The 13,554-nt window shown below is 54.9% G+C and overlaps 1 protein-coding gene across 5 annotated transcripts in view; it reads left to right on the forward strand.

Annotated features, from left to right (window-relative positions):
* Positions 1-12,352, forward strand: part of ZNF185 (zinc finger protein 185 with LIM domain) — a 29,516-nt gene extending 17,164 nt beyond the window's left edge. For 3 of the 5 annotated variants that reach the window (XM_066202640.1, XM_066202637.1, XM_066202641.1), the window contains 14 exons: positions 107-190; positions 601-684; positions 1,451-1,558; positions 2,242-2,334; positions 2,746-2,826; positions 3,645-3,797; positions 4,310-4,417; positions 4,645-4,740; positions 5,753-5,818; positions 7,121-7,189; positions 8,222-8,302; positions 8,714-8,816; positions 9,371-9,469; positions 10,267-12,352. In XM_066202640.1, the coding sequence (XP_066058737.1) occupies positions 107-190; positions 601-684; positions 1,451-1,558; positions 2,242-2,334; positions 2,746-2,826; positions 3,645-3,797; positions 4,310-4,417; positions 4,645-4,740; positions 5,753-5,818; positions 7,121-7,189; positions 8,222-8,302; positions 8,714-8,816; positions 9,371-9,469 (1,225 nt within the window). In that variant the 3' untranslated portion in view covers positions 10,267-12,352. The remainder of the gene's footprint in view (positions 1-106; positions 191-600; positions 685-1,450; positions 1,559-2,241; positions 2,335-2,745; positions 2,827-3,644; positions 3,798-4,309; positions 4,418-4,644; positions 4,741-5,752; positions 5,819-7,120; positions 7,190-8,221; positions 8,303-8,713; positions 8,817-9,370; positions 9,470-10,266) is intronic. The other 2 variants (XM_066202639.1, XM_066202642.1) reach the window with 2 other exon arrangements.
* The last annotated feature ends 1,202 nt before the right edge of the window (positions 12,353-13,554 follow it).

Genomic DNA, 13,554 nt, shown 5'->3' on the forward strand with positions numbered 1-13,554 from the left:
TCCTGTTTCCCGGGCTGATACAAAGTGCAGTGTTGCTGTTCCATACAGATCCCCTGGAGACTTTTGGAGGCTCTAAATTCCTTTTTTTTTTTTTTTTTTTGGCTAGGTCACCCTTGCAGTCTGATGTCCCTTTTTGTCCCACTGAGAGAACCCCTGTGCACATCGAGGACACAGAATATTCCTTTAAAAGGTAAGAGTAGGGTGAATTTAGTGGGTGTAGGAATAATCCTGAGGATTAAGGGAAACCTGAATGGGCAGGCACAGAAAGAGGCTGCTCCTCCTGCTTTTTTCCCAAGCACGGAGACCGCAGAGGTTTAAATAAACCCGAGAGCTTTGTGTTTTATCCCCCTCCATCTCCTTTGAGACCAGACAAGCACTCCAGATTTTTCCTCCTCTTGTGTTCTCAGTGGCATTCAGTCACTCCCTTTTAAATTTCCTGATAATCCAGAGATGCTGGAAGCAGCTGGAACACAGGGCCATGGACTGTCCTAGAGAAAAGCCCCAGTGCAGGCTGGCACAAGCCTGGCCTGGTGAGCAGAGCAGTGCCAGCTTCCAGGTGCTGGTTTTTAGGGATGTGATGGCTGTTGCTCTGGTTTCCAGGTCTGTGTTGGGCTATGAGGAGAGGAGCAGCTCCACGAATCCTGAGGGCCCATCCCACCACCAGCCCTACTGGGAGGAGACAAGGTGAGGGCTGGGGGCGCCAGGACATTTGGGGTTGGGGGCACCGGGACGTTTGGGGTTGGGGCGCCGGGACGTTTGGGGTTAGGGGCACCGAGACGTTTGGGGTTGGGGGCACCGAGACGTTTGGGGTTGGGGGCACCGGGACGTTTGGGATTGGGGGCGCCAGGACGTTCGGGGTTGGGGCGCTGGGATGTTTGGGGTTTGGGGTTGGGACGTTTGGGGTTGGGGCGCTGGGACGTTTGGGGTTGGGGGTGCCAGGACGTTTGGGGTTGGGGGTGCCAGGACGTTTGGGGTTGAGGTGCCGGGATGTTTGGGGTTGGGGGCACCGGGACATTTGGGGTTGGGGACACCGGGACGTTTGGGGTTGGGGCGCCGGGATGTTTGGGGTTGGGGTGCCGGGACGTTTGGGGTTGGGGCGCCGGGACGTTTGGGGTTGGGGCGACGGGATGTTTGGGATTGGGGGCGCCGGGACGTTTGGGGTTGGGGCGCCGGGACGTTTGGGGTTGGGGCGCTGGGACGTTTGGGGTTGGGGCGACGGGATGTTTGGGGTTGGGGCACCAGGACGTTTGGGGTTGGGGCGCCGGGATGTTTGGGGTTGGGGCACCGGGATGTTTGGGGTTGGGGCGACGGGATGTTTGGGGTTTGGGGACGCTGGGACGTTTGGAATGGCTCTGGCCAATTGACTCCTGCTCCCAGCCTGCTCCTCTCCAGGGCATGGGTGTCTGCCCATCCCGGAATGGATTTTCCCACCCCTGGATCTCTGGTTTAGGTTCCTGGACTCAATCAGCCTCACTGAGAGGGGCCAAGGAGCTCCTGGCCATGACACCCCCCCAGAGCCCCCCAGGCTGAGGGATCCTAGTGAGCCCAGCAGGGCGGGGTAAGGATTGGGATATTCTCCCTGCCTTCTCATGTGGGATGTGGGGGCATTCCTTGGGCATCTTTCCCCCCTGCTGATAAATATCCTCCCAGGTTCTCCTTTTCATAGAATCATGAGATTGTTAAGGTTGGAAAAGACCTCTTGGATTAAGTCCAAGCATCAGCCATCACCATGTTCAGCACCAACCCACGTCCTCAAGTGCCACATCCACACATTTCCTGAACATTTCCAGGGCTTGACAACAGTTTCCATGAAGAATTTTTTCCTAATACCCACCCTAAACCTCCTCTAGTGGAACTTGGGGCCTTCTTTTGCCTGATTCTAGCACTGCTTCTACTGCACGAACCTTTTACCATGGTGTTATAGGAGAAAAGAGCCTCCTTAGCTGGAGTCAGCTCGACTGCCAGGAGTTGCTTCCTAGAGTTTAAATTTGGGAGCAGAGGGTCTCTAGGGAGAGACAATAAGCAGTAAAATTTGGCATTAGGCTCCGTGATAATGCTGGGTCTGGTTTTGCACTTCCCCAGTCAGGGTGGGTGTCCACATGGAAGGACTTTATGGACCGATTTCCTTTCTTTTGTCCGTATTTTCTGCCTAAGTTGGAAGAGTTGAGGCTCTTGCCCTCCCAGGTGTGTCAGTGAGGACACCTCGGAATCAGAGGGTGACCAGAGTGTTCCTCTCCCCAGGTCTGAGCTGCACTCCCAGGACACTGCTGGGAGCAAGGACAGGGACATGGGATTGTCATCCTGTGTGCAGAGTGAGGAAACCACCGCAAGAAGGCAAGAGAAATAACGGGGCTGCTTTTCCTGGTGGGGGGATGTGGGGAATTTGCTGCAGGGCGCTCTGGAGGAGGCACTAAAGGTGCCATGGTTGGGGTCCTTCCTCTCACCCGTTTCTTAAGAGGTCTGGGTTTTCCATCTGTTATTTTCACATCACTTTGGGTTATTTGAGGACTCGGGTTAGTGCTGGGTGGTTGCATTTGATGATCTTAGAGGGCTTTTCCAAACTAAACAGTTCTGTGATTCCGTGATGCTATCTGGCATGTTTCCATAGAGGGAATTGCAGGTTTGGGTTTGTTTTTTTTTCTTCTTCCTTGAGGCAGGAGATTTTCCAGGGGCTGCATCTCCATCCCACAGGAATTCTGTGCTCAGGGTGCTTCCACAGACTGTAAAGGTCTCATGTCTCGGCAGGTCCAGCTCTGTTCCTGGAGGAAGCAGCATCCCTGCTCCAGAGATTCCACATGCAAACAAGTCTGAGCCACGCAGGGACAGGTACAGAGCCAGGCCACTGGGACATCCCTCACATACCTCCAGTTCTCCTTCCTGGCCTGTCCCAAGGCATCCAAATGCTCATTTCCTGGCTTAGGGAATTCAGGAACCAATACAGGTCCTGCCAGTGCCACCTTTCACCCTGGAAGGAGAACAGCACTGCAGGGATCTCCCACAGGAATTGTTGCAGCTCAGCATCAGAAAGACCTGGAGCTGCTGGAGAGAGTCCAGAGGAGGCCACAGAGCTGCTCCAAGGCCTGGACCCTCTCTGGAGCCAGGCTGGGAGAGCTGGGGATGAGAAGAGAAGGATCCAGGGAGAGCTCAGAGCCCCTTCCAAGGCTTAAAGTGTTTCCAGGAGAGTTGGAGGGGGACTGGGGACAAGGGATGGAGGGACAGGACACAGGGAATGGCTTCCCACTGCCACAGGGCAGGGCTGGATGGGAGACTGGGCAGGAATTGTTCCCTGGGAGGGCGGGCAGGCCCTGGCACAGGGTGCCCAGAGCAGCTGTGGCTGCCCCTGGATCCCTGGCAGTGCCCAAGGCCAGGCTGGACACTGGGGCTGGGAGCAGCCTGGGACAGTGGGAGGTGTCCCTGCCCATGGCAGGGGATGGAACTGGGATGAACTTGGAGGTCCCTCCCAACCCAGCCCGTTCTGGAATTCCATGATCCTATGGTTCTATTAACACCATGGTGTCCCAGTTCTCCCTGTTCCCTGGAGGAAGCGGCAGCATCCACCCTCGGGAGACCCTGAACGCTCGTGTGAGCTACTCAGAGCAAAGACACCCCTTGACTTTATGGTCAAACTGGTTTTAATTCTTCAGCAGGTCTGACTTCAGCTCCCAGGAGAGTGTTCCCAGAGCCCACGAGTCCCAGACCCCCGTGTCCCTGTTCCAGGACCGCCAGTCCTTTGGAGGCTCCGTGCCCAGCCACAGGATTCCGGGCTACGTGGACAGCCAGGTGTTCAGCACCAGGAGGTGGGGGCTTGGCCATGAGGGGTTTGGGGATGAAGAGTTTAGCATGCAGAGACAGGGAAAGCTGCTAGCGTGGGACACCTTCCACTATCCCAGGCTGCTCCAACCCCATCCAGCCTGGCCTTGGACACTGCCAGGAATGGGGCAGCCACAACTCCAGGAAATCAGTTTGGGAATGCTTCAGCTTTGCTCAGTGTTGGGTTTGGAGCCTGCTCTCCCTGTGGAGTACAGAGCTGGCACATGGGAAATGGGCAGAGCATGGGGGAATACATGATGGACTCACGGAGTCCTCACGGCTGGAAAAGGCCTCTGTGATCATCAGCTGTCAATCCAGGGCTGTCACATGGTCCCCACAAAGCCACAGCCTCAAGTGCCACATCCACACATTTTCTGGACACTTACAGGGCTGGGGGTTCCCCTGCTGTGCCAGGGCCCCAGCAGTGACTGTGAGCCCAGTGAGGGCACTGCAGAGATTCCTGCTGCTGTGTGCTCAGGGCTTTGTGTCTCCTCCACAGGCCCAGCCCAGATCCCAAAGGGAGCGTTTATTCTGGGAGCAGCAGCCCCAGGAGCAGCTGGTATGACAGTGCCAGGGGCCACGGGGACTTCAGTCCCCCTGCAGGACGGTGAGTCCCGGGCTGGGAACTTCCCACTGCCACACTTACTCAGTATCCAGGTGTCCTGATCCAGTTGCTGATTCCCTGGATGTGAGCAGGTGTTGGGTGTGCCATGGCTGTGGAGTGGGAGGGGTCAGTGTCCCGCAGGGAGATTCCAGCCCAGCTTCCCACCCCATGTGAGGATCCCTCAAGTGCCCAAACTCAGAGCTTGAGACTGTTCCACTTCCTCTCCCCAGCCACGACTCCCTTCCCAGAGATCCCACCATGTCCATGTCCCAGAGAAGCCACAGGGTGCCGTTCTACATGGACAGCTTAAACAGTAACAGCACCAGGTAAACAGGGAGTCACCAGGGCTCCGAGGGAAATTTCCCAGGAATTTATGGAATAGGAGCCAGCAGGCAAAGCCAAGAGCTGAGAGAGGAAGGATTGGTTTCCAGGGAGTGTATGCATGATCCAGAGGCACAGACCAGCTCTTAAACCATTCCTAGCTAAAGCTGCCTAGCAGAGGGTCTGGGATACATCCAGAAAAATCCATGGACATTTTTCACTGTGTGGGAGGCCAAAAGAGAGGGACAGGAGAATGGGAGCTGGGTCCTGGCCAGGAATTGGCCTTTGCCACAGGAAGACAGAGATCACAGCAAAGAGAGAGAGAGGGTCACTGTCCCCAGAATGTCAATGGTTAAACGACAGAACTGCCCCCAGGATAAAGCTGTTGGAAGAGGCAGGAGGTATCCAGTATGGAATACCATTATCCCGGGCCCCCTGCAGTCCCTCCTGGCAGTGCCAGCCCATCCATGTGCTGTCTGATGCTCCATGCAGCCACCAGTGCAAGGCTGAGGGCTGGATCTGTAACAAGTGGTAGTTGTGGGGGTGAAGGGGAGGCACAAGATCCTTGGACTGGCCCCAGCAAAGGTCAGCCTCATTCCAGGTCTCTTTCCTGAGCAGATGGACAGAGCTGTTTTCCATAGTTTTGTTGCATTCTTCCTTCAAATTACCGAGCTGGTGACAGTTCCATTGGCTTTGGGAATATTCCCATCTCCTCCTGTGCTCTTTCTCCCATTGCTGCTCCTAATCAGGCTCCCACTCACTCAGCCCATCCTCACTGGAAGATCTCGTTGGATCTTCTGGCTCTTGGCCATACAAGTGAGACTTCCCCAAATCCCTTCTCCAGGGAAGCAGTTCTGTCCTATGGCAGATGTAGAAGGAGAAAGGGATTGGTTTGGTCCATGATAAGGTCTGGCAAAGGGCTGTGCTGTCCATCTGCCCTCCCAGCAGCGGCAGCCGTTCTCCTAGCTGCCAGTTTGGATCCTGCCGTGGCTCACAGACTTTTCCCTCTCTCCACAGGCTCCTCTCCAGTTCCAGTGAGAGGCTCTACAGCTCTGGGTACCAGCCTGACTCCAGCACTGCCGGGTAAACAACCGAGGGGGCACAATCCCCTCCCTGCAGGATGGGGCCATCCTGCTTCGTGAGGGATTCCAGCTTTGGCACCTGGCTGGTGTCACCCACTGTGGCCAGCAGGGTGAGGGCAGCGATTGTCCCCCTGCGCTGGGCACTGGTGAGGTCCCACATGGAATCCAGGGGTCACTTTCTGGGCCCCTCAGGACAAGGCAGACCCTGAGGGGCTGGAGCGTGTCCAGGGCAGGGAACGGAGCTGGGGAAGGGGCTGGAGCCCCAGGAGAGGCTGAGGGAGCTGGGAAAGGGGCTAAGCCTGGGGAAAAGGAGGCTCAGGGGGGACCTTGTGGCTCTGCACAGCTCCCTGACAGGAGGGGATAGCTGGGGGGGTCGGGCTCTGCCCCAGGGAACAGGGACAGGAGGAGAGGGAACGGCCTCAGGCTGGGCCAGGGAAGTTGATGTCGGTGGTGGAAGTGTTGAGAAAACAAGTGGATGTGACACTTGGGAACATAGTTTGCTGGTGACCACGGTGGTGGCATTAATTGATGGCTGGAATTGATGATGTTAAAGGTCTTTTACAACCTTAATGATTCAGTGATTCCATGATGTAGAAAGAGCCCGTGCTCAGTTTAAGGAAAAAAAAAAGAGGTTTCTTTCCTGAGCCATGACAGGGCTTAGTGTAAGAAAGGAGGATTAATCCCAGCTTTTAGTCAGCAGTGGAAATGCACCACGGCAAAAGGCTGATTAATTCCTGTCAGGGCTGCAGGCTGAGGGTGGGGGGCACAGGGGTCCCCTCGGCCTGCACGGAGCTGCACCACGGTAGGGCATGGAATTCTGGAGCTGGGATTGGAAAAAGGCAGGAATATGGAATGGAGGTGAAAACATCCCCAAGCAAACAGCAGCAGTTTACACAGTGGCTGAAAACACTGGAGATATTCCAGAGGCAGAACAGCCCCTGGAAGCAGCGTAGTGCCACAGGGCTCGGTGCTAATGGGGGAGCTGGGAACTCTCTCCCTGCCCATTGTGTGTCTAATCCTGACGGGAGCTGGGAAAGACTTATCCCTCAAACCCATAACTGGATGAAAGGGTTACATTATCCATCCCATTCTTTCCAATTAACTCGATTTGTTTTGGTGGGGTAATTAGAGGAGTTGTTGTTTAGCAACAATGCTGGATATGCAGGATTTATTCCAGAACAACAGCATCCCGCTCCGAGCCTCTCCCGCACGCGTTCCGTGTCCAGGGGCACACACGGTCCCTGCTCGGCTCTCCCGAGCCCCAGCCGCTCTTTTCTCATGCAAATGCTTCCCGTTTTCCCAGGAGAGGGATCCTCTTTGTCAAGGAGTATGTGAACACCGGCGGCTTTGCAGCCTCGCCACGCTACGGCAGGTACGGAGTGCTGGGGACACCCTGTGTCACTGCCAGGTGTCACACCCGTGTGTCACTCACGCGTGCAGAGCCCAGCACCGAGATTTGCCACCTCGCACATCCCACCAGGATGGAGCAGCTGGAACTGATCAGCGCCGGGGGGTTATTGGGAAGGCAGGGTCTGCTCTCTGGGGTCCTGCTGTGGTGGTGACAGCAGGACCTGCGTCCCACTGCTCCCAGGGGACAGGGAAGCTCCTCCTGAAGCGGCTGGGTCTGTGAGGTGGGTGAAAACACCACAGTGCAAGTTCCGCACTGGGAGGCTTCACCATGCACCTGTAAAGAAATGACTGGAATGCGTGAGGAGAATGTGGAGGGTGAGGGCTTTCACTGCAAAAACTTCATTATATGAGTTTGAAAAAGTTAAATTGCTCCATTTGCAAGCTTAAATCTTCAGTCCTTTGTGTTTTGCTCAAGTGAAGCTGCTCCAGGCTGTCCCTAGCGTGATGAGCAGAATTTGGCCCCATGCACATCATCCTCACAGCGATGTGGCACCAGTTCACACCAGTTTGATGCTCCCTGCAGGAATTCTCCTCCCTCAGCGCTGTGCTGGCATCCCTGGGGGAGCTGATTACACTCTGTAAATCTCCAGCCTGTCCTAGAGCTCAGCAAAGCTGCTGTCAGCAGCCAAAGACAAGCCAAATATCCAGGAAACTCAGGCAGAGAGGGAACACTCAGCTGGATGAGGGATGAAACCAGGGATGTTCTCCGTGACTTTTCCTGCATAATAGTGCAGGATTTGGAGTTTTAGCAGTGAAAAGCTGCTATTTGTAGGGGCTAGATGTAAATATGAGGTGAGGCCAGGGGAGTTTTGCCTGAAGAGTCCTCTCTGGGGGTACTTAAAGGTTCCTCCCTGTGTCCTGGGAAAGCATGAGGACCTTCTCCCCAAGGAACAGGTAGCCAGGATACTCCAAATCATTGGATTATGATTCCATCTGAGATTCTCTTCCCATATATCACTGCCAAGTGCTGATATTTCCCTCCTTCCTTCTGCAGTGGCAGCCTTGTGGATTTGAGTGACCTGGAGAGAAGCAGCTACCGCCACCACAGCTACCTGTCCAGTGCTCCCCTGCACAGGTAGGGCAGGGCGGGGCTGCCTCGGAGGGTTCATCAAATTCTCAATCAGAAATGATTTTAAGGGTTTGCTTTTTGAGGACCCTGGGGCGTGTCTGGTGGAACAGCAGCACAATAAATGGAAATACAGTGCCCATGGCAGGGGGTGGAACTGGATGAGTTTTTAGGTCCCTTCCAACCCAAACCATTCCATGATTCCACAATGGTAGGATTCTGAGATCTGTCCTGTCCCGCTGCAGTGGTCTCTGCACCCCTGGGACAGCACAGTCCCCCCGCTCTGTCACTCACACAGTCACACATGTGGGAGCAGGTTGTTCATGAGCAGCAGTGCTGATGGCTGGGATAAACCCCTGGCACCAGTGCTGGACTGGAACCAGAGCCTCACAGAGGAACCCACTGCCCTGCTCTGCCCAGGTCCAGCGAGCCCCTGTGCACTTACTGCAGCCGGGAGATCCGAGACTGCCCCAAGATCATCATAGAGCACCTGAACATCCACTGCCATGAGTACTGCTTCAGGGTAAGCCCCAGGGCCTGTGCTGCTGAGAACGGCAGGGTTGGGAGCAGGGATCTTCCTGCAAATTCCATCCCCAGGCTTTCAGAGGGATATACATGGGGTGTGCCAAATCCTTACCTCACACTGGGACAAAAACAGTCAGGGAGTCACAGGTGTCCCCAGAAGGTTTTCAGGGCCTTGAACAAATGCTAGAACAAGGAGAATTCTTTATTACTGGCAGCACCCTCAGAACACCCTGATGTCCTTGCCCCACTGTCCTTGGGGCAGACTTGCTGCTTTGTGGTCTTTGTGCTCTAGTGGAGGTGGCTGAATCCTCAAACCCTGCAGGGTTTCCAAGGAAAGTGTGTGGGGATTGTGGGGAGAGTGGGAGGAGGAGAGATGAGGAGTGTGGAAGGAAGAGGCCTGCAGGGACATTTGGCTGTTATAGGAAAGGGCAGCCTCAAAGGTTGCATCCTCACCCCTTAATAAAAGGATACAGAGACTTCTGTCCCCTCCCTTCTGCTGCTCCTGCAGGGGGTTTTGGTCATTGTCCAACCTCCTTGTTTTCCCTTTGGCAGTGTGGAATTTGCCACAAAGCAATGGGAGAGCTCCTGGATAAAATATTCATCCACCGGGACATTGTCCACTGTGACAAGTGCTACGAGAAGCTCTTCTAGGTGGGTTTCCAGGGCCCCTTTCTGAGGCCATTCCCGGGGGATGGCTGGGTGAGAGCTCAGAGTGCACTGGTGAAGGGCATTTAACCCTCACATCTCCAGGGGGACCAGGCAGGGATCTTCCTGGGGCGTAGGTGGGAAGCAGTGACCTTGCTGCAGCATTAGCTGGAAACTCGCTTGCGCTGTCCTGGGGGTGTTGGTTGGAGCCAGAATCTCAGTGACAAACAGGCTGTGGTGGCTTCCCGGGGGTGACAGGCAGAGGCTGGCTGGAGTGATGACAGAAATGTCCCTCAGAGGTGGAGAGCCCTCACGGAAGGCAGTTAAAGGTTCCTCGCTGTGTCCTGGGCTGACCCTGTGCAGGGACTGCGGGCGGTTCAGAGCTGTGACATTCCCCTGACAGGGACACAGCTCCTCGGCGGCAGGTGCAGCTACTCCTTTACCTAAAGATCCTTTGAGGTGAAAACCCTTGGGAAGAGTAGAGTTGTACATTCCAACAGATGACAGGAGCGGGTTGGACACGGTTTGGTTTTGTCTGATTATCTGGAAGGAGCAGCAGGGGCCATGGCAGCGACCAGAGCTGCTGTGCTGGGGCCGGGAGACCTCGTGTGCCCCCGCTGCCTCCCGGCACGCAGGAGGAGGAGGAGCAGTGAGCGGGGCTGCTGCCTCGCTGCTCCCCGTACCTGGTAATGGGATGTGACTGCTGAGGCGCCCATCCCCGCACGCTCCCGGCTCCACCGACCTCCAACGCCGCATTCCCGGTGGGATCAGCCCGTGCTCAGCCGCTCTTTGTGTGCTCGCAGGGCCCGGCGGAGCTGGGAGCGCAGCCCGTGCCCGGCGGCACGCCTGGGAATACCGCAGCTCCTGACCGGCTGAGATAGCAGAATTCCTGCTCCCGCTTCCCTCGAGTTCTTTTCCCTCTCGCTGCCCTGTAGCCGCGGATGAGTTCAGCACCTGCTGGTTGACGCTGTGACCTGCACCCCACAAGTGTGATGGGAACGAGACAAGGCAGCCGAAGATAACGTTTTCCAGAGGTGCCGAGCCCCTCAGCCTGGCTTTAGCTGCATGAAGATTCCAAGTGCTCCCGGAGCTGGCAGTCAGGCACAGCTCCTCACGTTCATCCCAGCTAATTGCCACGAACCTCTCCTGATGGTATTTGCATTTCTTTTCCTTGTGCAGCCAGGCTGTGTGAGCTGGCACACAGGCACTGAGAGCCTGAAACACTAAATTTGGAGTCTTGGGAGGGTTTGAATTTAGTCCTTAGCAAAAGCCTATTTCTGCTTCTTTCACCCCCAAATTCAGCCTAGAAATAGTTTCTGCCTGATTTCCATTTGCTTTCCCCAGGATTCCAGGAGCACTTGCAAACTCTATTCTAATTGTGTGTCAGCTTTAATTCCCCTTCCTGCCTCTTCCCTGAGGATGCTGCAGCAGCACTTGTGGCTGCTGCCTGTTTGGGGAGATAACAGTGTCCTTCCCCTGGTGTTCAGCTCTGAGGGCAGGTGTCTCGAGCCAGAGCAGGGGCATCTTAATTCCCTCTCCTGACAAAGAGCTCTGCTCAGCTGAAATCCCGATTTCCCCCCTCACCAGGGCTTTGCCCAGATCTCTCATTGCTGTAGGTTATTCACAGCCAAAATTCTCACTAACAACATTGAACCTCCAGCAGATGCTGCACTCAGTAAAATCTGAATTGTGTCATTTTAGCCCTTAACTCAGAGCTGAGAGGTTGGGAATGCTGAATACTGAAACCTGAAAGTCAGGTGTCCTCAAAGTGTCCAGACTTACTGTTTCCTCATGGGAAGCATTAGGTATCATAGAACTGTAGAATCCTAGAATGCTTTGGATTGGAAGGAGTTGAAGTTCATCTATTTTAAAGTTCATGGGCAGGGACACCTTCCATGAGCCCAGGTTGCTCCAAGCTCCGTCCAGCCTGGCCTTGGACACTTCCAGGGATCTGGGGGCAGCCACAGCTTCTCTGGGCAACCAGGGCTTCCCCACCCTCCCAGCCAACAATTGACGAAAACCAAGCTTCTCCCAAAATCTTGGGATTACCTGGGAAAAAGGGAACCCTGAACCCCCATGTGATGTTTTTGCTTGTGTTTGAGAGCAGCTGAGGGAGCTGGGAAAGGGGCTCAGCCTGAAGAAAAGGAGGCTCAGGAGGGACCTTCTGGCTCCACACAGCTCCCTGACAGGAGGGGTTTTTTCCCCCTAAAGACATGTATCACCCAAAAGGAATCTGCAGCTATTATAAAAATGTTATGCTTTATAATTTCTATTGGCCTGAGCTTTGAAGAATTGCTGACCTACTCCCCACGAATAAAAAACAAATGAATTATTCAAAAAGGTGAATCTTCCTGGTATTTGTGGAGAAGGGTGACCTGCACACAGACATTTCCTACATGATGGATGAGGTCATGCATTTTCTTTCACAAAAAGATCTTATTCCTCTTGGGCTTCTGCTGCTTGTGGGGACAAATCTTCATCAGGTTATTTTACATGAAATCAAATCAATAAATATATACACAAAGGGTACGAAATGTGTTGGTGGAGACTGAGGAGAGGTGGAGACAAACCCATCCTGCCACTGCAGCTCCCATGGTGGCACAGGTAACTCTGCTTTTGGACATCCCTTCTTCTGCTTCCCAGAGCATCTGAAAATTACCACCAGAGCAACAAAAACTGAGGAACAGAATTAACACTAGCCCAGCTGACACCAGGACAGATCTTGGGCAGTGTCACTGCTGCACGTGGTGTTCAGGCCAACTGGTACAAAAACAAGATTCTGCTCGTAGCATGTGGCCTTGGTGACTGCCAAACATTCAACGCTTCTTATCAGGAGGGGCAGAGGCTGTGTGTGGGTCCAATACGCACATTTGGGAGGAAGATGTCAAAGAATGGTGCTAGTTTTATTGTTGCCTGATAAAACTGTCCTAAAGAGACGTTATACTCACTGAAGCTTTGGAAGATCCCAACTAAGTCGTACTGTGTGTGTTTTTCTGGATCGCATGCACAGGGAGAGACTCTTTCCCCCCTCATTCAACACTTCCCTACTCAGCCCTCTTCCCCTCATTTGCCCCTCTTCCTCTCTCCCTTCCCCTTCTCCTTCACTTTCTCACCTTCTTCCCTCCTTCCCTTTCCTACCCCTCACTTTCACACCCCCTCACTCACCCCTTCCCCCTCACTTACCCCTTTCCCTCTCACTCCCTTTTCCCCCCTTTAACCCCCTTTCACCCTCATTGATCCCCACTCCCCTCACTCGTCCCTTTTCCTCCTCACTCACCTCCTTCCCACCATCACTCCTGCATTTTCCCCTCATTCATCCCCTTTTTCCTTCTCTCACCCCTTTCCTCCTCACTTACCCCCTTTCTGCCATCACTTAGCCCTTTCCCTCACTCCCTTCTCCCCATTCACCTTCTTCCCCTTTTAAACCTTTTCCCACTGCTACCCCCTTTTCCCCTCACTGATCCCCATTTCCCTCACTGATCCCCACTTCCCTCACTGATCCCCACTTCCCTCTTCATCTTTTTCCTCCTCGCTCACATCCGCATCCCCCTCACTCACCTCCTTCCCATCATCACTCCCCACTTTCCCCCTCATTTATCCCTTTTTTCCTTCTCACCGCCATTCCACCTCACTTCCTTTACCCCCCGCTCATCCCTTTCCCCTCACTCACCCCTTTCCCCTCCGTGCACCCTTTTCCCCTCATTCACTCATTTCCCCCCACTCACCCTTTTCCCCTCGCTCGCCCCTTTCCCCCTCGCTCGCCCCTTCTCCCCCTCGCTCGCCCTTTTCCCCTCGCTCGCCCTTTTCCCCTCGCTCGCCCCTTTCCCCCTCGCTCGCCCCTTTTCCCCCCGCTCGCCCTTTTCCCCCTCGCTCGCCCTTTTCCCCCATCGCTCGCCCTTTTCCCCTCGCTCGCCCTTTTCCCCTCGCTCGCCCTTTTCCCCCATCGCTCGCCCTTTTCCCCCTCGCTCGCCCTTTTCCCCCATCGCTCGCCCTTTTCCCCTCGCTCGCCCTTTTCCCCTCGCTCGCCCTTTTCCCCCTCGCTCGCCCTTTTCCCCTCGCTCGCCCTTTTCCCCCTCGCTCGCCCCTTTCCC

This window comes from Chamaea fasciata, unplaced genomic scaffold (assembly GCF_029207755.1).
Source record: "Chamaea fasciata isolate MVZ Bird 193981 ecotype frontalis unplaced genomic scaffold, bChaFas1.0.hap1 SCAF_22, whole genome shotgun sequence".
Classification (NCBI taxonomy): domain Eukaryota; kingdom Metazoa; phylum Chordata; class Aves; order Passeriformes; family Sylviidae; genus Chamaea; species Chamaea fasciata.